Consider the following 26,407-nt stretch of genomic DNA (forward strand, 5'->3'; position numbering starts at 1 on the left):
GGCAATATATTAGATTTATTCATAAATACATCATATTGCAAAGCATTGGGTTGCAATCTTTTAATCTTAGTTAAGAAACACACAAAAAATTAAAAAAAAATATTGTTTAATATACTTTGTTCCATTATGAACAACATTTTTTTCGGCTAATACTTTTCCATGACCCAAGGAAAAAAATCAATCCAAGCATGTATAGCACAAGGCTACATTACACTGACAATAATGTAACAGTTTTCTTTTTTTTAAACAAGAAAAAGTAATTTGTATACAAATAAGATTGATAAATATGTTCAATCAGATAATAAGTGAGCTTAATTATTTATAAAAACATTGCAAGAGTAAACAAAAAGAAAAAAAAATCCAAGGAAAATTCAAATCAGAAAGTCTCTTATAAAAGTAACATTAGGCCTTGAATAAAATAATATTAGCTGTTTCGAATGTTATGGTGATATATGCTTGGTCAGCAAAAGCAAATAATCAATTTTGGCTTGTCTTGAGAAAAACATAAATCATACATGCTGTACCTTTCATTTCATCAATGTCACCTAAGCAAAAATGAAATGCTCTTAGTTGTTTTCATCCAAAAAATGATAAACACTTGGTCATCAAAAGCAAACATTCAATTTTGAGGTATATCCTGAGCTCTTCAATTCAATATCAACAATTGCTATTCACAGGAATGGTGAAAAGGTTCATAACATTGTAACAGGCATTAAAACTTAAACATCTCAACAAAACCATAATACAAAACAATCCTCATTAAAAAGACAAAACTAACAATAATAGAGACAGAACAGTAAATCATACAACAGTTTCCAGAATAACACAGGTTAAATAAAAACAGCCATTTGATGCATCTTACTTCTATCCCACAATAACTTGATTAGTACAAGGTCAAGAAATCTTTAAGAATATATCTTTATAGTTTCTATACAATATATCATAATTCTAGATAAGATAAGATAAATAGCCAAAGATCTGAAATTTCAATGGATTTCAACTTTTATTTCCCTATATGTTGCATGATTTTCAGTTTTGCCTCTTATAATGATCGAGCACACCATGTTCTCTATTAAAAACTCTTCCTACAATCAACTGAATTATTCTAATTTTAAACTATGACTGATTGAAACATTATTTTTTAAAATTTTTGCCATTTTGAAAATATTTAACAAATGGATACATGAAGAGGACAACGAGTCATGTATTCTTTTCATCAAATTGTTGATTCACTTTTTATCATGTTTCTCTTTTCTCATTTTAAATGATAACAAGTAAAGAATACTTTATAAAACAATTGTCAAAATTTTACAAAAATTAAAAAACAAACAAATTTTCTTTTACTTTGATCTTATAATAACATGCATAAGTGACAAATATATGCATTACAAAAATATAAAAGAACACTGCATTGTATATAAAAAATATCACAGTTTTCTTTGAAAGTGTTCCTTATCTTAGATATTCATGTTTTTGAGCATTGCATATTATTAATTTGTTGTTTCAAACATATCTTTTTATTCTAGATGATAAAAATCTGAATATGGTTAATGTAAATAAACATTGTTTTACAAAATAAAAGGTCCTTCTTATAGTTTTCTGACAGTATATATACATTCTATAGCCTGAATTCTCTAGATCTTTCAACTGATTAATCAAAAATACGATTTTTTGTTTGTTATTACATTGCCTATTTCGCAATGTCCATCTATCTATGTATACACTTAATCCCATTAGACAGTTTCCAGTATACTACGCCTAGACCCATGCAGTATATAAACTTTTTTAAAACTAGTACATTTTATAATGATAATACTGATATAAATTACAATTTTGAAGAAAAGAATTTCAAAGAACAGATTGTATTATCTCAAAAGTTCTGTCTAAATGAACAGAAGAAACTCTTGTGTATAATCGTAATATTAATGCCATTCAAAAAGTCAAAATGGCCTCCAACTGAGTAAGTGAAATTTATTCTATCATAGTAATTAGTTCATTCTGTTCAAATTAACCACCTTATCCTTACAAGGTAACACATTCTGCAAACAACCAACCCCTTTACAAATTTCATTTAAAGATATTACTAAGAGGAATTTCCTATCCTTAAATTTATCCATTTACATTCCAGTGATAATAAGGGGGGATAACAATAAATAATGATAACAATCTTTGCAGTGAAAAATGACAATAACAAAATGATTCACTATAATGTTAACATAATCTCTGAGATGTACTGTTGGTTAGGTTCTTAACAATTGATGGTACTATGATTCTTGTTTGGGTTGCATTCTTCTTGGTCCCCGACCAGCAGGGCCTTTTGGTTTGGCAAAGGCTTGTCTGGCAACATTCTTCTTTGGATGAACTTCATCATATATGTAGGCTTCTGTTAATTCTTTTGGATCATCTATTTCAATCTGAAATACATTTTAAAACAATTTCAGTAAAATTTAAAATTGAAGTAATGAAAAGGCTGCATTATTCAAAATCTGGAAATAATTTAAAAAAAATGATGTTTTAATTGTGTTCTTCAATGGTGTTTCTGATTTGCAATATCTCAATTATTTTAAAGGTAAGTAGAAATCAAAAGTTTTATGTGTTGAAGTCAAGATAACTTAGAACAACTTTCTATCTCAGTAATTCCATTTTTAATGAAATCCTAATATATCTGTCCACTTGCTGAAAAAATGAATGTACACATTAATGGTTTTCAACGAAATTATATTTTTTTTGCCTTGAACTATCAGCTTCATAATTACAAATAATGACACATCAGATGGTAGATGAAATATAATATTGACTATGCAATTAGGGAATACTTTACACATTTTGCATATTTTGTTAAATTTCCTGTTTTTCCTTGTTTTTTCATCAAATGTTTAGTATATTTTAGATTGAAAAAGAATTTGCGCACCGAAGAAACAACTGTATATTTGGTGTGATTATGCCAATAGTTATTATAAAGCTTCTGCTAAATTATGTTGTTGTTTCTCGGCTGCGCAGGATGTTTCCAGAACGGAAATAAAGATAGATAACTGCATAAATTCTGTATTTTTCACTGTTTTTGTGAAAACAGTACATAAAATGCGGTAATTGTGACGTCATAAGATAAATATTTTATGTTTTTCATAAATATTTCTTGACCCTATGCGTTTCTGAACATTATGTTCCAATTTGTCCTATATGTCCCTACTCCTTTAGACAATTTTGACTAACTGTTAAAAATACTTACATTTTTAACTACTTCTAAACCTAATTGTTGTACATTGTCAATAAATGGTGCCTTACAACTAGAATATAACATTCTTTCTTTTATAGAACACTTATAGCCAGGCATTGAATATATAAATACTGAAAAGAAAAGAATAATGTAAATAAGCATGTTAATAATGAAAATACAAAAAATACAAAAAGAAAAGAAAATAACAATTTACATACATCATGTAGATGAAAAGGAATCCAAAAACTTCCATTATTTTCTCTTGTTAGCTTTAAAACAATCATATTTTTGCTCATGCATGAAGTTGCCATAGAGACACAATCTACAGGTTAAAATTGAGAATGGAAATGGGGAATGTGTCAAAGAGACAACAACCTGACCATATAACAGACATATAGGTTCATTGCTGTCAAATATAATGTATACATGTTTCTAAAGTGTTCATTAACAATCCTATACCTAAGCAATGGTATTAAATTATCATTTTTTTTTAATTTGCAAGAAAAATCCCAATTTTTATCACATAGATAATATGATGCTAATATAATTGTAGAGGTATAAACACAAAAATGTACATGTACATTCTAAGATGGTCCTTTACCTATATTTTCCATGTAATCTCCTTCGTGTGTATGTTTAAAGTTATAGAGATGGTATCTACCATGGTCTGTGGGTACATGTGCTTGCAAATCACCTACATTAACATTTTCTGCTTCTTCAAAATTTATTATTTCTTTACTGAGATCTAAACTCTGCAAATAAAACATATAAAAATATAAATTCTTTTCATAAATATACAAATCCATCTGTCTTAAATAATGTCTTCATCATAAGGCAGTTTCCTGGTGATGTGATTTAAATAGCAATCAATCAATCAATCTTTTCATATACCCTAGATTCATTTATATTTGTTAGTACCATTTTTCTTGGATTAAGGAAAACTTTCATTTTCAAGGAATTTGGTTTAGTGATTTTAGCAAAAATCTGCAAATAAAAAAATTGTTCAACATATAAAATTTAGTTTCCAATATCACTAACATTATTTTATTATCATGATACCCACCAAGTCTCATTATTCCATTACTAAAAACAACACAGTCATTTCAGCATATATATGTTACAGCTGGAAAGTCAGTAACTTCTAGTAGTCCATTGTTAATTTTTGTGTATTTGTCATTTTGCCTAGTTTCTTTCATTACCTATTCTGACGTTTGGACTCAGATTTCTTTTAAACTGAGTTTTACTGTGCTTTTTGCTGTGTGTTTGTTTTTTCTACATTGGCTACATTTATACCCCCTATACCTGTAGCCAATGTAGAAAAAAAAACAAGATTTCACTACACACTTTTAACCCTGCTGTGCCTGTTGACATTTTTTACATGTAGCTATATAGTCTTGTATGATTTTTAATTTTAATTCATTTATATGTTTTGGAGTTTAGTAAAAAATCCATTTTCATTGAGCTAGTACATATTTTTGTTAAGGGCATACGATACAGTTTTGATCCTGTATTTACAAGTTCATGAAAATTTGCATATAGGCTATTTTTTACCTGATTAAATCAAATATGTAATAAAAAATACCCCTTCCTGTGCTACTTTATGAGTAAAATGAGGTCGAAATTTTGTATATTTGCTCAAAATTCAGATTTGTGGCTGTAATTTCTTTTTCGAAAGAAAGACATAACTTTTTTGTTATAAAAGATAAACACAAATTGTTTTTTGTAAGTTAATCGGTAATTTCTGTATTTTATAAATATCATAAAAAAATATGCAATTTTTTATTCAGAAATAACTCATAATTATTAAATGTTCATGAATTGAGGAAAAAACGTCATTTTTTTACTGCATGCTTATCAAAATTTTAAAAAATCCTCTATTTACAGTTTTATAAAATTTGGGTCACATAATCTCCTTGCAAAATGAAACAAAATGCCTCTTTGAAAAATAAGGGTCCATGAACTCGTTTTCAAATTAAATCAGTTTGAATGATAACCAGATGCTCCGCAGGGCGTAGCTTTATACGACCGCAGAGGTTGAACCCAGAACAGTTGGGGCAAGTATGGACACAACATTCAAGCTGGATTCCGCTCTAAATTTGGATTGTGATTAAATAGTTGACACAGCATAGGTTTCTGACACAGAATGAATGTATTCAAATGAACTTAAAATTTTTGTTTTCTCTTAGAGCAATTCACTATGCTGTTAAAAGTTAATCCTCTCAAAAAAATGTTTGAAGAAATTTTCTTTTTATTTATGAAATTTCAAATGAGAAAAATTGAACCCAATTTTTTAATGACATCCCCCTTTCCCTTATTCCAAAACTAATTTCAATTAAAATATTCTAATGGAGTTTGCAACAATTACTACTCATTTAAATACATCATAAAATATTAAGATGTAAAAAAACTGCTTGTTATCACTGAATGGTAAAGATTATTTAAATTTATCAGTTGGTAGTAAAAAGTGAATATACATTGTATATTGTATATAACAAAGATTTAAGTTGATTCTGGACAAAGAAAGATAACTCCAATTAAAAAAAATTCTTGCAGATATTTCTTGCTTACTATACTGGACAAAGAAAGTTAACTCTTAATTAAAAAAAAAATTTGCTATTTCACAATATTGTGAAATTAGATATTTCTTGCCATTGCACAATACTGTGCAATTGAAAAGACTTGCTATTGCACAATACTTAATATAATAATTTTAGATCCTGATTTGGACCAACTTGAAAACTGGGCCCATAATCAAAAATCTAAGTACATGTTTAGATTCAACATATCAAAGAGGCCCAAGAATTTAATTTTTGTTAAAATCAAACTTAGTTTAATTTTGGACCCTTTGCACTTTAATTTAGACCAATTTTAAAACTGGACCAAAAATTAAGAATCTACATACACAGTTAGATTTGACATATCAAAGAACCCCAATTATTCAATTTTTGATGAAATCAAACAATGTTTAATTTTGGACCTCGATTTTGGCTAACTTGAAAACTGGGCCAATAATCAACCAGATGCTCCGCAGGGCGTAGCTTTATACGACCGCAGAGGTTGAACCCTGAACGGTTGGGGCAAGTATGGACACAACATTCAAGCTGGATTCCACTCTAAATTTGGATTGTGATTAAATAGTTGACACAGCATAGGTTTCTGACACAGAATGAATGTATTCAAATGAACTTAAAATTTTTGTTTTCTCTTAGAGCAATTCACTATGCTGTTGAATATTAATCCTCTCAAAAAAATGTTTGAAGAAATTTTCTTTTTATTTATGAAATTTCAAATGAGAAAAATTGAACCCAATTTTTTATTCACATCCCCCTTTCCCTTATTCCAAAACTAATTTCAATTAAAATATTCTAATGGAGTTTGCAACAATAACTACTCATTTAAATACATCATAAAATATTAAGATGTAAAAAACTGCTTGTTATCACTGACGGGACCGAAACTCCCAAAATCAATACCAACCTTCCTTTTGTGGTCATAAACATTGTGTTTAAATTTCATTGATTTCTATTCACTTTAACTAAAGTTATTGTGCGAAAACCAAGAATAATGCTTATTTGGGCCCTTTTTTGGCCCCTAATTCCTAAACTGTTGAAACCAAAACTCCCAAAATCAATCCCAACCTTTCTTTTGTGGTCATAAACCTTGTGTCAAAATTTCATAGATTTCTATTAACTTAAACTAAAGTTATAGTGCGAAAACCAAGAAAATGCTTATTTGGGCCCTTTTTGGCCCCTAATTCCTAAAATGTTGGGACCAAAACTCCCAAAATCAATACCAGCCTTCCTTTTATGGTCATAAACCTTCTGTTAAAATTTCATAGATTTCTATTCACTTTTACTAAAGTTAGAGTGCGAAAACTAAAAGTATTCGGACGACGACGACGACGACGACGACGCCAACGTGATAGCAATATACGACGAAAATTTTTTCAAAATTTGCGGTCGTATAAAAATCAGTTGAAAAATGCATCTTTTCCCGATATGTCACAGTTTGACGTCGCAAAAATAACAAATTACGTTAGCAACGTCATTACCTTCCCTGTAACTGTATCGTATGCCCTTAAGAGGCCAGCTGAAGCCCGTCTATGTTGGGAAATTTTCTTGCTATGTTGAAGACCTATTAATGGTCTTTGGCTGTTTTCGGCTCTTTGGTCAAGTTGTTTTCTCTTTGACACATTCTCAATTTTCATTCTCAATTTTATTTGTCCTTGCTATTACAACTATTTCAGATTTTGTCACCTCATAACAGTTGCTTTTTTCTAACCTGGCTTTATCATCCCTAATTAATACTTTGCAACTTACCAACTGAAGGTAATTAAATTGTCCCTGTCCTAATGCCTCAAGTTTATTCAAAGCTTGTTGTGATATAGGAAAGGCTACTCCTGATATGGTTTGCAGTTTGGTATCTACACTAGCTGTATTGATCTGGAATTACATAAAAAAAATTGTACTAAATTTAAAATATAATTTATTCATTCAATATATATAATTTACCATGGAAGCCTGGATATATATGTTAGTTAAAATTGTCAGAAAATTGCAGTCAAACAAATCATCTTTAAATTTCAACTCTATTAATATTTATAAAAAAAAAACATGTCTTTACATATATCTTCATTAAGCTCTCTGTGTGTGGCACTGTAGTAAAACCTATGAATTTTGAACCTAAATTCAAAGGTTGCAGCTATTATGAGGTGACCTTTAAACACTACTCTAAGATAATAACCTTTTACAGTGCAGCCATATTTTTTTTCAAAACACAACATTAGCATGATTGGTCAGAAAAGTTGTGAATGAATTTTTAACAGAGACAATTAACAGATTTGCAATCAATACCAAATTGATGACAAGAAATAAAAAAAAAGTTTATTGTAGAGGAAATAAAACCTTTCCCAAAAATTAGTTGCTGTTTACTTTGGAATACAAATTTCTGCAAATTGAACTGTCATATAGAATAAATAGAACAGCTATTGTTCTCTATGGAATTCATTCAATGGGAACTTTTAAATTTCTCCTTGAAAAGACAATTACTCACTGACTAATTTTGCAATAGGAAAAACCTCTTAGCGATGAAAATACATGTAACTATGCTGTATTGATTTTGATCATTGTTGAGGGCTGTGGTGATCAGTAGATGTTAACTCCCTTGTCATTTTGTCTCAGGTAGAAAATTGACCCATTGTCAATCATACCATATTTTCTTATTTTTACATACCAATACTGAAGAAAGATACGCCACATGTGATGGAGTATAAAATCATTAAAAGAGCAAAAAAATACTTCAGGATTCATCAAGCAACATGACAGGCAAAATGCAAGACTAATCCTCATATTTCATCTGTTATATCAGTGACATGCTTAAAAGTTCCATGTTGTAAAATACCATTTATCACTACATTATCATCTAAGATATGTTTATTGATAAACCATCTTTTCTCCCATGTCTCTATGACTTGTTGTGACTTAGCCCCAGACCAAAATATATAGAATAGGGGTAAAAGTAAATACTGACATGTTTGTTTAGCCTGGACCATTCTTGCATTTCATTCAAACAAAAGCTCATACCTGTAACTTGCGACATGCTAATAACACAGGACAATATAAATAAAGGGCTGCACTTTAGCGCATGATACGCCCGTTGCTCTTTTAACTTGTCTTTTATGCTTTAAATGAATTTATATGATCAACTAGAAATAGTGTGAGCCCTGTCAAACCCCCCCCCCCCCCCAAATAATAAATCAATTTAAACAATTTATCAAAGTTGCATAAAATTTTGTGAAAGTGTTAGTTATTGTCCCAAAATTGGAAAATCACCCCTTTTTTAAGCATAAAAATTTATAACACTGAAATGTAAAATCTGAAATTTATAAAAATTGAAAGGGAGCTTACATCATTAGATATAAACAATTCACCAAAGTTTCATGGACATTGGTGAAAGCCTTTTTGAGTTATTGTCCGAAGTGTTAAAAATCCCCCTTTTTTTTTATGAATAAAGCCCCATAAATCCAAAACTTAAAATCTGAAATTTATAAAAATTGAAAGGGAGCTTACATCAATAGATATAAACAATTCACCAAAGTTTCATGGGCATTGGTGAAAGCCTTGTTGAGTTATTGTCCGAAGTGTTGAAAATCCTCCTTTTTTTATGAATAAAGCCCCATAAATCTGAAATTAAAAAAAAACCGAAAGGGAGCTTATGTCAATAGATTTAAACAATTCACCAAAGTTTCATGGACATTGGTGAAAGCCTTTTTGAGTTATTGTCTGAAGTGTTGAAAATCCCCCCTTTTTTTATGAATAAAGCCCCATAAATCCAAAACTTAAAATCTGAAATTAAAAAAAAACCGAAAGGGAGCTTACGTCAATAGATACAAACAATTCACTTAAGTTTCATGGAAATTGGTGAAAGTGTTTTTGAGTTATTGTCCGAAGTGTGGACGACGGAAGGACGGACAACGATATACCATAATACGTCCCGTCCCGGGCGTATATAAATTAGCAGATGCAGAAAGCACATTTGTTTTTTCATTGTATTTTGCTGACAGAATTTTTTTTTATATTATGGTGATTTTTTTTTTATCTAAGGACCCTGTTCAAAATTAAGTTGTACAACAACAAAAGCATCACATGTACCTAAAAAGAGTTTTTATTAACTTATTCACTACAATCATTTTCCTTGTTAGTTGGAGTAGTATATGATTTAACAACATCAAATAATATACAAGGAAAACAATAAGGTAAAGGGCACAGACGTTTCATTAATATTTTGTATAGGGCATTGAATAAACAAAAAACTTTAGTATTTTTTTCTGAAAATCAACCACCTTTACAATCTGAATAAAACTGGGTGTCAGAAAAGGCATTTGCTTAAACAGATTTCATGGTACTAGATTCACATTTCCCAAGTCACTGTACCTCTCACAGCATTGGGAAGGTTCGTAATACCATGCAGAATACAATTCTTTGATGCAGATTACTTACATCGTTTCAAGATGTACCTACCATCATTTGAACCATCTGATTTATTATAAAATATTATTATAGTACTGTTAATTCTCAAATTTAATATTGTGATTGATGTGCAATGACAACATGCCAGATTTGAGGAATTGGTGGATGAAAATTATGCAATCAACATTCAAAAAGCAAGTTTTTATTTTATGGAAACCTAGTCCATACCAAATTTTCACAATAAAAAATCCAAATACTGTATTTTCTTGCTGTGTTAAGGACCAATTGGCCTTTGTGGCCTTCAGCTGTTTTCTGCTCCTTGGGTGCACTTGGGTATTCTCTTTGACACATTCCCCATTCCCAATTTTTATTACAAAAAGACTGAACTCATAGTATTTTAGATTCACTCAAACAGTAATTATGGTGATCCTTTTAGGAATCTGCTTTAATAATATACTTAATATGAATAAACACACTTGTTGGGTATATGTCAATCATAATAGCAATGCTAAAACAAAAATAAAGACTTTTAAAATATTAGGTTGAATTAAGTTATCTCCCATGTTTACATGCTGATAACCAGTGTCCATGTTGTATCACAATTACACTTTTCCTTCACATCAGTGGCTCAAAGAGTATGTACTGTTGGATTTTTACAGAGAAGCATTGATTCATCTAGTAACTTTTGTTAAAACTTTGTATGCTAATTTTTACATTTTTTACATAAAAGAAAATATGTAGGGGGAGGGTTTATCTAGTCACAAAACACATATTTAACACTCTTTACCTCAGTTCTTTTTATATGTTGTTTTTCTTCTTCTGCTTCAGTTAATGGAGCAGGGGCATGCTGTGCTACTACATGTTTCTTGTAGCCATTTAATGAGACATCTGCCTAAAAAACATAAGATATTTTAAGCCTGTCATTAATAAAATCATCTTCCATTTAAAAATAAGGAGATGTTGTATGATTGCCAATGAGACAACTATCCACTAAAGTACAAATGAAGTGGATGTAAGTAATTACTTGGATTGACTATTCACTGACTTATTGGGCCATAATTGTTTTATTATACAAAACAAGCAAACTACAATAAAAATGTATAATATTGTAACAGATTGTCAACACTTACGTTAGAAAAGTATTTTGTGTCTATTGACATTTAGAGTATGTACAACAAAGGTAGACTCTTTCTTTAAAATAAAAATGGCCCTGAAAAGGATCTTTTACAAGAGATATTTCCTAGACTGGATGAATTTCCAAGTCTTGTTTGGTCTTGTTTCTCGTCACTTGATGGACTTCTGACCTTGCTGTTGCCATATCTGTTTTTGTCTATCTGCATTAAGTGACATTTAACTGTAAAGGGAATTGACTCATGATCATTGAGGTATGAAAAGAGTTATTCACCAGGGAATAAAAGGGTTGTTCAATGGAGGCTTTAATTTGTTATTCAACACTCCTGTCAATTTTTGAAAAAAACATGGAAATTAAATTTTGACACTTGATTCCATATTAGCCAATCAAATAATTACTTTATAATATCAGGTATAACAAACTGTAAAATTTATTAGATTGGTAAGAGGCACAAAAAGAACTAATTAAAAAATAAAAGACACAAAGTTCCTGTCTAATAGTACTCTTTGATTAAGCTAGGTTTCATTGCATAATTACCTTTTCTGTACCAAACATTTCATCATGTATTAAACCTCCGCCAAATTCTTGTTTTAGTGTGGATTTGGTTCCTGCATATAACATCTTCTCTTTAATCTTAAAAAGGCATTATACATTAAAAACATAGAACTGTCATTTTCAACTGCAAAATTTTCATGGTTTTCAAGAGATGCCTGAGAAATAATGTGTATAGCCATTTTGGTGTATCAATATGATAGTACATGTCAATAATTTGTACATGCTCTGATTCGTTGTATCCAAATTTGCTTTATGATTAAAAATGAAAAGGATAATGTATCAACTTAATAGAAAAATTTAAATATTATCAGAAAGTATTTATAGTTTCATAGATGAAATATATGCACTATGCCAGTGCTACTGATAAAATTGCTTACCAAACTTTATATATAATTTGAATTAGAATAACATAAATCAATTACTGAATTAGCATGACCATGATGACTCTGCTGCTTTCCAAGAAATCTTATTAAGTAGTAGTTTATAATAATTTTCATGTGTGTTTACGATGAATATTGTTTTAATTTTTTTTTATTTTGTGTGCTATTTTTAATATGAAGTTACCATGATGACTTGTTCCTTAGCGATTTGTACTTTTCACAAACAGTCCAAACTAACAACAGAGATAGTTTATCAGAATAAACTGATGTGAAAAGGTAAGACTTAAAATATACATCATACAAACAGACAAAAAAGTTTTCTCATATTGTTACATGTATAAGGTTTTTTTTAGAAATAGAAATTTATAGGAAAGGTAAAGAATAATATTAGGTACATGTATTTAGATGTACAATGAAAACATGACACAGGAGAAATTTTAGACATCAGCATTTTTAAAGTTCAAAATCAATGCAGAATGCAAGACATTATGATTAAAACATCACGAACAGTTGGTTGGATTTAAAAAAATTACTGACTAACAAAACGATAGGAATATTAAAACTAACAACTATTAAACAGGAGAACATTTTTCACTTTTTAGTGATAAAAATATGACACTTGACTTGCTCATCCTCTAATTTGGAATCAATGTATTACAATTTCAATGTAGTGCATTCATGTCATTTCTGGTTGTATTTAATTTTTGGGTTGCTGTCTAATAAAAAAAAATATCCCAATACCTTCTTATTATATTCAAACAGAAAAATCATAAAAAAAAATCATAAAGTACACAACAATGACAATGAAGCATGTAGCACAACAATTTTAAATAATTTCAGACAGAAATAATTTTCATTAACACTGATTAAGGGGACATGTCCAAATATGCATTAAAATTATTTCAGAGTAAGTCTTTTCATTTCATTGCAAAAGTTTAAATAAATTATTTCTTACATTGTTTTAATTTAAAGTTGACTAAAATTTTAATTCTAAAAGGCATTACTATTGTATCTCTTAAGAAATTATGACTCATCCTAGCCAAATATAGGACGTTCTTGAAATTAACTGTTATTGCGAGCCCTGTATACTTCAAAAAGAAAATGAGTTTTTCCTCCTTAAAAAAACCAGCACTGTGACTTATCTGCTTATAATCCATTGAGAATAATTTTACGAATATGGTACACTTCTCAAATCACCCATTTTAAAGACACAGGAAATAAAAAATGAAAGACAGATATCAAAATGATAAAAAATTAGGAGAAAGCAAGGTATATCATTCATTCATTAATACAATTTAAAAAATACTATTGACCAATGCAAAATATTATATACACAATACCAGTAAACATGCTGTATACATTTAGACAGAACTGAAATATACAGCTTTTTTTTTATACATACATCCTCTTACATGAATGAGGAACTTACACTCTGTAATATAAAACATATGTATGTTAATTTCTGTGTCATTTGGTCTGTTGAGGCGAGTTGTCTTACAACATCTTTTTTATATACAAATATACAATTGTAGTTATGATATATATAGATAACTACACATTATATTTCATATCAGTGCAGATGTTATTCCAAGACCCCAATATTAGTCTGAGGTGTTAGATAAAGGGTGGATATGGTTCCAAAAGATGATATTGGGACTGAATTGACAATCTATTCATTCTGTAATACAGAACTATTTCTATTCATTATTAAAAATGGATTAAGGTATCTAATTTGGAACTAACTTCGAGATATGAAGGCACAACGTATAAAACAGTTTGACAGAAAACAGTAATAATCTTGTGTATCCTAAAAACCAAATGAAGAACATTAATTAGATTATCTCCCCTTTCTAAGGTCATCAAGTAATATAACTGAATTATGTGTTTTACATATAAATTCTAAAAATAATTACAACTTACAGGTGAGAAGTCTGGAGACCAACAGATAAATATAAACTGATATCCCAAGTTGTTTTTACTGTCTAGTCTAAATAGGATGTAACAGGGCTGTTTTTCTTCAAGTGCTGGTAATACAAATTTGTCATAATCTACAATTGTTAAGGAATATTCATCTTCAATAAATTATACTCTACATGTTAACTTTTTAGAATGGAGACGAAAAGGATTCAATAATGGATTTGAAGTGGATTCCACAATGAATAATAAACTCATCATAGATACCAGGACTAAATTTAGTATATATGCCAGACACGCGTTTCGCCTACAAAAGACTCATCAGTGACGTTCGAATCCAAAAAAGTTAAAAGGCCAATGAAGTTGATTCATAACTTTAATAAATTTGATACAAACATTTTTGAATGACATTTTAAAACTGAAAATTTATTTAAAACCATGTCTTGACAAAGACAAAGTGTTTATTTATGTTCTTTGATTTAACATCTCTCATATATATATCGCCACAAAAGACAACAGCACTCAAATTTTCACCGCATGGTATTGGTTTATAAGGTTGACATGTTTCACCAGTAAGCAAGGCGTCTTACTGGACAAACATATACAGGAAATAAAACAGTGAAGTACACATTTTGCAGTTATTGTGGTTAACCTTGTTAACAGGATTTAACGTTGCAATAATGGTTGTTATGAACGACACTATCGATAATTATAGAAAGTGTAAGTGAAAATAAAAATATTAAGATGAATAGAAAATGAAAGCAAGCCAATAAAGTTATAAACGGTTGTTGGCTGCTAGTCAAACATGTCTGTATATATAGTCTTATTGGAAGTGAGTTGTAGACTTTTTTAATTATACATTTGTACATATATAGCAAAGGATATCATCTTCCCATGTCCCATCCACATCTTTACTGTCTTGTAACACCAGTTCCTCTGCAAAATAATAAAAAAGTAATGTTTTAAAAGTAAAAGAAAGATGCATTTTTATATACAATTTTATTCAGTAATGAGTTAATCTGTTGTTTGTTTTCAATTTTGTTTATTTGATGTTTCAATTATTGATTTGTAATAACTAGCATACATACATAATGTACAATAATTTAATCATGGGTATGTCAAACAAACAAAAATCATGTATCTAAGACTTAAATATTCACATTAATCATGGCTATGTCAAACGAATGCCTTGAAAAATATATTGTGTGCTTCTGTTGATGTACCAATGTAGTCCCAAGCAACTTGATTAATGCTAAAAACTAGTACTGCTTTATATAATTACAATGTTTAAAATTATCCATCTTTTATCTGTATTGAATCCAACTAATACATGTATGTGGTTTGTATTTTTCATATTGTTGAAGGCTGTACAGTTGCCTATTACTGATTATTCCTTATGCACATCATTTGAACTTTGTTGGATAGCTGTCTAATTAGCAATCATAATTCATCTCTTTTTTTTATAATTCATTTGCTTACCATTCACTATGCCAATTTTTATCAATCGTACATGTCCCTCTTTGCATGTTGCAAAATATTCCAATAATTCCTTTCCAGCTGAAATATAAAATACAATATGTTTCACAGATTTTACATGTAAAATGTAAGTAAAAAATTTAAAACGTATTAGTACATTCAAGTAATTTTTGTACAACTTCACAATTTCCAGCAGAGTTTTGGGAAGTGAAAACATACATTTTGTACCTCAGACATTTAATACTTTTATTGTTTAGCACACATCTATTTAAAGCTTTTATCTCAAGAACTTATAATAGTTATACATTGTATTTTTAGATTCTTGAAGAAGAGATCACATTATGATATAACCCCTATATATATTGGGAATCTCAGAACAGAGAATTTTTCTAATTTAGAATCCCTTACAAAGCTATTACATGTATTAATAAAATTGAGAAAGAAAATGGTGAATATGTCAAAGCGACAACCACCCGACCATATTTTATTTTAGTCTATACATGAAATTATATGCCAACTACCATGACTACCTCACCTCTAACCAGTGCTCATAAATTAATGATACATGTTTGTCTACAGCACCATTCCATACACAAGATGCAGGTTAGAATTGAATAAGAGAAATATTAGCCTTTCATATTCTGTGAATAATGTTTAACGATAGTTACAATATATATAGATATATTTTGTCAAAAACAGCATCTTTGCTGATCCCTAGCTGGCGCTATTGTTTAGTTGTGTTTCTCTTATTTTCATGAATTGTTGTAAATATTGAGGAAGCGTTTTAAATTTTAAATTTCATTACGTTGAATTAGCTCATATTTTTATGCGGATACATATGTACATGTACATACAAAACACTTTTAATAATAAATATTCTTTTTAAAGATAATAGATGACGACCTGTGTGACTTTTATATTTAAAAAATTTTGATATATGGACCATAATTTGCTATTGGGCTCTGTTTCCTATAACTGTAGAAAAGTGATAAAATGTGAATTACTGTAAGAAAAGTTGTAACTACATCTAAAGATGCCATTATTTTTATCAACATACAAGTGTATGCTACTCTTCCCTAGAAAAAAAATTGAAATATACGAATTTCAAAGATTCTACAACCGTATTTTTGTGTCGTTTCTCGCGATACTTTTTGCTTCCGAAGAGCATAACGCTGACTGATTTATAGATAATCGTCACAGGCAAATTCGTAACTTTTGCTTTCAAATTACAAAGAACATCGACCAATAAGAATAGTGAGAAGAAAATGCCAAGAACTATAAGTATTTATCATGTTTATGTAGCAGATGTAAGAACAGTGGCGTGATTTTTGTAACGCAAATTTTAGATGATGTAATCTGCTTTGTTGTAATAGAATTTTTAACAAGAGGCTCTCAAGAGCCTGAATCGCTCATCTTAATTTTTTTGGTTAAATCTCTCATCAATGATTATTTTGGCTTTTCAATTTATTTAAATGTTCTTTGAATCGTCCTATTTTCCTCAAAAGCAAAAAAAATAAATCGTTTTCTCCTATGTTCTATTTTAGCCATAGGAGCTATGTTTCTTGACATACATTAACATACAAGGAAATAAGATATAAAATTTATACTAGATACTCTGAAACTCATTTAGCCTAAGTTTGGCTGAAATTGATACAGCAGTTTCAAAGGAGAAGATTTTTTAAAGTAAGTCAACATGATGAACAAATTGTGAAAAAAGTCTTTAAAGGGCAATAACTCCTTAAGGGGTCAATTGACAATTTTGGTCATATTAACTTACTTGTAGAACTTACTTTGCCTAACATTTTTGCTATTAACAGATCTGTATCTATAATAATATTCAAGATAATAACAAAAAACTGCAAAATTTCTTTAAAATCATCAATTCAGGGGCATTATACCTGCAAAACCAGTTACCCGATTCGGCTGAAAATTTCAGGACAGGTAGACCTTGACCTAATAAATACTTCAACTTCTTGTCTTATTTGCTCTAAATGCTTGAGTTTTTGAGATAAAAATGTATAAGCCAAAAACTGTATTTTAACCTGTGTTCTATTTTAATCCATGACATCCATGTTTTTTGACGAAATAGAAAATAAAACACAAACTTTATTTTATACACCCTACTGATCATTCAGTAGAAGTTTGGTTGAATTTGGTTGAGTAGTTTAAGAGAAGATTTTTTAAAGTTAGCAAATATGATGAACAAATTGTGAAAAATCATCATTAAAGGACAATAACTCCTTAAGGGGTCAATTGACAATTTTGGTCATATTAACTTATTTGTAGATCTTACTTTGCTGATCATTTTTGCAGTTACAGTTTATCTTTATATTCTTTATCTATAATATTATTCAAGATAATGACCAAAAACTGCAAAATTTCCTTAAAATTACCAATTAAGTGGCAGCAACCCAACAATGGGTTGTTTGATTCATCTGAAAATTTCAGGGCTGATAGGTCTTGACCTAATGAACATTTTTACGCCATGTCAGATTTGCTCTAAATGCTTTCGTTTTTGAGATATAAGCCAAAAACTGCATTTGACCCCTATGTTCTATTTTTAGCAATGGCGACCATGTGTGTTGATAGATCAAAACTTCGGATACAATTTATAAACCAGATACCCTAAGGAACATTCAGTTTAAGTTTGGAAGTATTTGGCCTAGTAGTTTCAGAGGAGAAGATTCTTGAAATAATTTACAACGACGACAGACGACGACGACAGACAACGACGACGGATGACGGACGACGACGGACGCCAAGTGATGGCATAAGCTCACATGGCTATGCCAGGTGAGCTAAAAACAATATGCAAATATGAACTCTAGCGAGATGTTCAAACAGGTAAATCAGAGATGATTTACATTCTTGTTTTGATCTTCGTAATAATTAAGTAAGAAAATGACGTTATCATTATGCATTACATTTCACACGAAACAGAAGTCCAGTTATTTATTAAAATTGTTTTTGTCCTTAAGTTCTAATCATTTCCAGTCATACGTGAAACATGTGACTAACATGTGATCACGCCCTTACAGCTAGACATACGATATACTAGTTCTAAACATTGTTTTTGTTTCCAACGGGATGTTAGCAAACATAATCTGTAGACTTGTTTCGACTTGTTTAAACTAGAGGCTCCAAAGAGCCTGTGTCGCTCACCTTGGTCTATGTGAATATTAAACAAAGAAAGTAGATGGATTCATGACAAAATTGTGTTTTGGTGATGGTGATGTGTTTGTAAATCTTACTTTACTAGTCTTGCTGCTTACATTTATCTCTATCTATAATGAACTTGGCCCAGTAGTTTCAGTGGAAAATGTTAATAAAAATTTACAAATTTTATGAAAATTGTTAAAAATTGACTATAAAGATCAATAACTCCTTAGGGGGTCAATTGACAATTTCGGTCATGTTGACTTATTTGTAAATCTTACTTTGCTGAACATAATTGCTGTTTACAGTTTATCTCTATCTATAATAAAATTTAAGATAATAACCAAAAACAGCAAAATTTCCTTAAAATTACCGATTCAGGGGCAGCAACCCAACAATGGGTTGTCAGATTCATCTGAAAATTATAGGGCAGATAGATCTTGATCTGATTAATAATTTTACCCCATGTTGGATTTGCTCTAAATGCTTTGGTTTTTGAGTTATAAGCCAAAAACTGCATTTTACCCCTATGTTCTATTTTTAGCTGTGGCGGCCATCTTGATTTGATAGTCGGGTCACCGGACACATTTTTAAAACTAGATACCCCAAAGATGATTATTGCCAAGTCTGGATTAATTTGGCCCAGTAGTTTCAGAGGAGAAGATTTTTGTAAAAGATAACTAAGATTTACGAAAAATGGTTAAAAATTGACTATAAAGGGCAATAACTCCTAAACGGGTCAACTGACCATTTTGGTCATGTTGACTTATTTGTAAATCCTACTTTACTAAACATTATTGCTGTTTACAGTTTATCTCTATCTATAATAATATTCAAGATAATAACCAAAAACTGCAAAATTTCCACAAAATTACCAATTCAGGGGCAGCAACCCAACAACGGGTTGACCGATTCATCTGAAAATTTCAGGGCAGATAGATCTTGACCTGATAAACATTTTTTCCCCATGTCAGATTTCCTCTAAATGCTTTGGTTTTTGAGTTATAAGCCAAAAACTGCATTTTACCCCTATGTTCTATTTTTAGCCGTGGCGGCCATCTTGGTTGGATGACCGGGTCACGCCACACATTTTTTAAACTACATACCCCAATGATGATTGTGGCCAAGTTTGGTTCAATTTGGCTCAGTAGTTTCAGAGGAGAAGATTTTTGTAAAAGATAACTAAGATTTACGAAAAATGGTTAAAAATTGACTATAAAGGGCAATAACTCCTAAACGGGTCAACTGACCATTTCGGTCATGTTGACTTATTTGTAAATCCTACTTTTCTTAACATTATTGCTGTTTACAGTTTATCTCTATCTATAATAATATTCAAGATAATAACCAAAAACTGCAAAATTTCCACAAAATTACCAATTCAGGGGCAGCAACCCAACAACGGGTTTACCGATTCATCTGAAAATTTCAGGGCAGATAGATCTTTTTTTTTTATTTTTATTATTTATAACTTCCAATTTACAACATAATATACACAAATATAATAGCAATATATAATATATAAATCTATAGATATTATCTAATCAATACATCTTTCTATTAGGAAGCAATTTTTTTTTAATTTTTTTTTTAAATATACAAATATAAGATAAAGAGTAAAGCAGTTTGAACACCGGAGAGAGAGAGATAGAAAGAGAAAGAGAGCGAGAGAGAATAGTGTGGTGAGTTTTCAATATAATTCATCTAGAAATTGAATTCTATTTTAGTATAGTAAATACAGCATTTTCATTTATAACATGTATATACATTTTTGTACTTAACTAAGCATGCTAAGTAATATATCAAAAGCATTCCATTCTCTGAGAAACTGATGTTCACATTTGTTTTTCATAGCAATATTTTTGTCCATTGCATACACATATTTTATCTTTTCTTTTACTGAGTTTATTGTCAGTTGTTTTTTAAAACATCTGGAATTATAAATATATTGCTTTATGGTAAGAAAAATAGTATTTTCTGCATTGCCTTTTGATATTTTTGCAGTGTTACCAAACAAAAAAACTTCTTTTTTAAAAAGTACACTAATTCCATTGGTTAGAAACCAATTTTCAATCTGTTCTAATAATAATTGTGTATGTTCACATTCCCAAAATAAATGTTCTAATGTTTCAATTTCTCTATTACAAAATGTACAATTTGGATTATCATAAATCTTAATTTTATGAAGAAATTTGTTTGTAGCTAAGATTCGATGATTGAATCTAAACTGTAGCCACTGTAACTTAGTATTATTTGTGACAACAAATGGCAGTTTATAAATTTTTTTCCAATGATTTTGATCAAAGCCAAAAATTTCAGTCCATCTTAACTGACTAGTGGGAACACTTCCATTTTTATTCAAAACAATATACATATCTTTAGATCCTTTTGAACTTTTAACAAGTCTTTTAATAGCAGATGGAATTAAAGGTAGTTCTAATTTGTGATTTTTTCCCACAAATGATTTTGATGCTTGATGTATAGCAGATATAATACTATTATATCTCATGAAATTCACATTTATCTGATACATTTCTTCTATCTTTTGATGAGAGAAAAAGGTCCCATCTTCATTTACAATATCATTTATAAATCTTATACCATTTTCAAACCAGTCTTTATAAAAAATAGGTTTATTTGCTACCTTTATATTATTGTTAAGCCAGATTGGACTAGCAAGAAAGCATTCCCAACTGTCATATTCATCTTTTTCTCTAAGAAGTTGCCATGCTTTCAGAACATCTAGCCAAAATTTATTTTTGATATGTTGCTGTAATTTTTGGATATAAACACTTCCACAACCATAAAATTTTTCAAGTTCTACATGAACATTTGACAAAAAAACATTCTGCCATTTGTTGTCTGTTTTAAATAATCTCCTTATCCATGTACACTTCAGTGCTAAAATAAATGCACTAAGATTTATCATTTTGAGTCCACCATCTTCAATATCATTTTGTAAAACATCTCTCTTAATTCTATCAATTGGTGAACTCCATATAAAATTGTACATAAGTTGAATAACATTTTTTAAAATATCATCACTTGGATTTGGTAAGGATATAAACAAATGATTTAAAATAGGCAATATCAATGTCTTTACTACAGTAATTCTACCAATAACAGTAAGATTTCGTTTTGACCATTGTCTTATTACACATTTAATTTGTACAATTTTTTCATCATAATTAATTTTTACAATTCTATCAAGATTAACATCAAAGCTTATACCTAGTACCTTAAAACATGTTTCTCCCCATGTAAGGTTTCTATTTTGGCATAATACCTCATTACTATACTTTTTATTTCCTATCCAAATAACTTGTGTTTTAGAAAAATTAATATTTAAACCAGATATATTTCCAAACCAATCTAATTCATTTAATGCTTCATTCAGAGATTCTTCTTTACCATCTAAAATAAGAGATGTGTCATCAGCAAATTGTGAAAGTTTGTGCTCAACTTGTGTAATATTAATACCATTTATTTTATCATTATTTCGTATTTTTAATGCTAATATCTCAGCACAGAGAATAAAAATATAAGGCGACAAGGGATCACCTTGTCTACAGCCTCGTTCTATAGAAAAAAATTCTGATAGATGTCCTCCCTGGTTTACAGCTGATTTGATATTGTTATAAAAAACTTTAACCCAATTAATTATTGATTCTCCAAAATTGAACAACTTCAAGACACTGGTTAAAAATTCCCAAGAAATCGAATCAAATGCCTTTTCGAAATCTATGAGCAGCAAAAGTCCTGGAATATCTTTTTCCTCAGTAAATTGCATAATATCATAAATTAAACGAAGATTTTCTCCAATATATCTCCCACTTATAAATCCAGTTTGATCGAAATCTATCAGTTTATCTAAAACTGTTTTAAAGCGTTTTGCTATAACTCCAGAGCCAATTTTATATACTGTATTTAATAAAGATATAGGTCGCCAATTTTTTAAGAAATGTCTAGGCTTATTTCCCTTCGGCAGGCATGTAATGATTCCTTGTTTTTGCGTAACAGATAGTTCACCAATCTCAGTACTGTAGTTCAAGGAGTTTACAACAAAAATTTTCAAATCTTTCCAAAAAAATTTAAAGAACTCTGTGGAGAAACCATCAGATCCTGGTGTTTTATTATTTTTCATATTTTTCAATATCAAACCAGCTTCTTCAATTGTTATTTCACCTTCAAGATTTTTTTTCTCATCATCAGTTAGTTTTTTTAATTTTATATCTTTCAATCCTTCTTTAAGTTTACTGAATTTATCTCCCTTTGACTTGTCTTTATTCTTGTACAAATTTTCATAAAAAGATTTTACTTCTTTTAAAATATCTTTTTGTTTTGAAATTACATCTCCATTTTCTTTTACTACTTTTGGTATTATCTTATTTGTAAAATTTTTTGATTCTAGCCCACAAAAATAGCTAGTAGGTTTTTCACCCTCTTCTACCCATTGTATTCTTGATCGAATTATCTTCCCTTTAATTTTTTCTTTTCTTATATTTTCTAATTCACATTTTTTATTTTCCAAAATCTGTATTGAACCTTCATCTACCTTTTCTTCCAAAATAAGAATTTCATTTCTAAGATCTTTCTCTTGTTTTTCTTTTACCTTTTTCTTATAACTTTTCAGGGCAGATAGATCTTGACCTGATAAACATTTTTACCCCATGTCAGATTTCCTCTAAATGCTTTGGTTTTTGAGTTATAAGCCAAAAACTGCATTTTACCCCTATGTTCTATTTTTAGCCGTGGCGGCCATCTTGGTTGGTTGACCGGGTCACGCCACACATTTTTTAAACTAGATACCCCAATGATGATTGTGGCCAAGTTTGGTTCAATTTGGCCCAGTAGTTTCAGAGGAGAAGATTTTTGTAAAAGTTAACAACAACGACGGACGACGGACGACGCCGGACGCAAAGTGATGGGAAAAGCTCACTTGGCCCTTCGGGCCAGGTGAGCTAAAAAGGAAAATACAATTTTCAAAGAGATTGCGCCGGGGTCTATTATTTTTCCTATGTGCATAATGTTACATACGATCTTGTGTGAAAATAAATGCCCAATGACTTGACAAAATCGATTTCAGATTTGACCGACGTTTAAACACACTACGTTTCCCAATATCGATGTAAAGGGTCCTGGGAAAATTCAATCGAAATTACATCTCTTATCATGGTGCCGATGTTCGTTGGATTGATTTTGATTCAGCAGTAAATATTACTGGATATTTTAGGTGAATAAAGATAATTAAATGAAAAATGCATGTTAATATACCGTTACACTTGGAATGTACAAAGTTGGTAACTTTGTCACAATTTTTAATTATTTTTTTTTATTCATGTTCTGCAAACACTTTTCAGAAACGCAATAAACTTGTCAAAGGAAAAGTAAACTTTTACCAGGCATGACTTGAAAGGAAGTACTTTATTGATTTTAGCCCACTAAAGTAGGTTAAAATGTGGAAACCATGTAGATGGTGTACAGGTCACAAATATCACATGGTGCCTATTTTAAAGATTTTAATTCCAAGTTAAAAGTTTTTTTCTTTACTGGATTTAAAGAATTTTACATTGCCAATGATTTGGAATAAATTTTATATAACTGGAATTTCAAAACCAAATATAAATATATTTTTTTGGCCAAAACATCAAGATACAACGATTATGGTTTCCTGTATCAATGAAGAAAATATGGAAAATCTGAATAAAGTGTACTAATTGTTTTCAAAACAAGCACATATTTCGGAGTTTTATAATACTGTTACATTTAAGATGGATTTTAAGAAAAAGTATACTGTTCAGATTATTTTAAGCAGATTTTGCAATAAAATAAAACTAAAAAAATGCTTTCGGTTTCTTATGGTTTCCTGTCACGTTTAAAAAAACCTTTAATATAACATTGAAAATAGATTTTAAATATTAACATAAATCAAGTAACACTAGTAAAGGTGTTTATTTATGCCTTTTGAATTATATTGTGCAAAATAAAGACAATAAAGATTGGTTTCCTGTTTGGTTTCCTGTCACGTAAACGGTGAATCAAAATGTATTAATTTTTTCTCGAAAAACTCAATTGTTCCATTCATACTATTCTAACACCAACACAACCCACAAAATAAAAGTAAAATTTTTAGAACTTATAAAAAAGGATACAAAAAGAAACCAAAGGCTGAATACCAAATTATGGTCCATATATGTACTTTTGAACTGGTGGTGGAATACTCATTGATGGAGGTGCTCCTTTATTGAAGGAAGTTAAGGAATACAATTTACAAGTTACAAGTTTGCTTTGTGTTTTTTTTTCATACACTTTTTTTGTCAAAGGAATCAGGTGTTAATGGTGGTATGGTCTGTTTTTCACCTTCCACTATTTCTAGTGGTTTTTTTTTAATTCCTGTTGTCATAGTTGTCCTTCTTATATATGAGGGGGGTCAGAGGGGTCCTGATCCCAAAATCCCAGGCTTAAAAACCTGGAATCCCTCTGTCCCCAAATTTAAAGAAATTAAAATCCTGACATCCCAAATTCTAAAAAAGATTTCCTGGATCCCTAAATCCCATGCTTAAAAACAGCCGACCCCAAAAGGTCCTACAGGTATCAGGTTGGTTCGCGCCCAATACATTTTAGCACCCTTTACGTTCGAACCCAATTTTAATCAAATTACAGTTGAATGATTAGAAAATCGTGATTGTTGTTTAAAATTGCTTTGATGTAAATACTGCATGTATTTAGCTTAGTATAAGTTAAACATGGAAGATATTAAATGAAAAACACATTGATCTAAAACAAAAAATTATAGCAAAACACTTTCCAAAACATGATCAATTTATTCAACACAAAAAAAAAACAACGTCTCACTTTATTTTGAAGAAATGAAATAAAGATATAGTAATACACTAACCGAAATATGATTAAGATTTATTTTGCACAAACAAAAAAGTTGTCTTACTTTATTATGAGACAATGAAAACAAATATACTTATGGGAATACACTTGCCAAAACTTGATTACAAAGTTATTATAAACCCCAAACCAATAAAAATTGGGTGTGAATGTGTAGGGCGCGAAAGTAAAAGGGAAGGAACATGATAGGGTACGAAAGTGAATGGGTGCGAATGGACCCGTATTCGGTCCTACATGATACATCCCACCCCCATCCACCTCATATATATCATTTTCATTTAGTAATTGTATCAAACTAAATTCTGAAGTATCTTTCTATGTAGTTTCGTGTATATTGACCCTAAATATAAATACACTGTACCTGTATATGATAACTAAATACAATGTATGCCATTTGACTGTCAGAGCCAAGTAAACTCTGGCTCTGCAAGTGCAAAGACCCACCCACTTTTCAAAATATATTTTTAAATTATGACGACCAAATATTTTTACTCTGATCTTTTAACACGTAAATGGGTCAAGCGAATCAATCTTTGAAATTAAAAACACAACCTAATACCTGTGATTCCTGTTTGATGGGACATTTCTGTCAAATATTACTAATATTTTCTTCAAAGCGGAAGCTAATCGGTCTTTCGGTACACTCTAGACCGGCAACTGTATTATATTGAACGACCTAGAGCATTTCAAATGTGTTTTGAAAGAATGT

At 29.9% G+C, this 26,407-nt stretch overlaps 1 protein-coding gene across 1 annotated transcript; it reads right to left on the bottom strand.

Annotated features, from left to right (window-relative positions):
- LOC134725983 (twinfilin-1-like) lies at window positions 1-26,381 on the bottom strand. The gene is made up of 10 exons (XM_063590332.1): window positions 26,258-26,381; window positions 15,646-15,723; window positions 15,050-15,102; window positions 14,173-14,298; window positions 11,855-11,950; window positions 10,973-11,077; window positions 7,537-7,659; window positions 3,819-3,969; window positions 3,230-3,348; window positions 1-2,414 (listed from the first exon to the last, which is right to left on the bottom strand). The coding sequence occupies exons 1-10, from the start codon at window positions 26,280-26,282 to the stop codon at window positions 2,265-2,267; spliced, it is 1,026 nt and encodes a 341-aa protein (XP_063446402.1). The 5' UTR covers window positions 26,283-26,381; the 3' UTR covers window positions 1-2,264.
- Between the last annotated feature and the right edge of the window lie 26 nt (window positions 26,382-26,407).

Source organism: Mytilus trossulus, chromosome 1 (assembly GCF_036588685.1).
Source record: "Mytilus trossulus isolate FHL-02 chromosome 1, PNRI_Mtr1.1.1.hap1, whole genome shotgun sequence".
Taxonomy (NCBI): domain Eukaryota; kingdom Metazoa; phylum Mollusca; class Bivalvia; order Mytilida; family Mytilidae; genus Mytilus; species Mytilus trossulus.

Bases quoted from the DNA above. Each gene is read 5' to 3' on its own strand.
- LOC134725983 (XM_063590332.1), bottom strand. From the start codon at position 26,282: ATGTCCCATCAAACAGGAATCACAG. The intron at 15,103-15,645 runs GTAAGCAAATGA...ATTATTTTGCAG, and splicing joins AAAAATTGGCATAGTGAATG to AGGAACTGGTGTTACAAGAC. The intron at 11,951-14,172 runs GTAAGTTGTAAT...TGCCTTTTTAAG, and splicing joins GGTCTCCAGACTTCTCACCT to ATTAAAGAGAAGATGTTATA.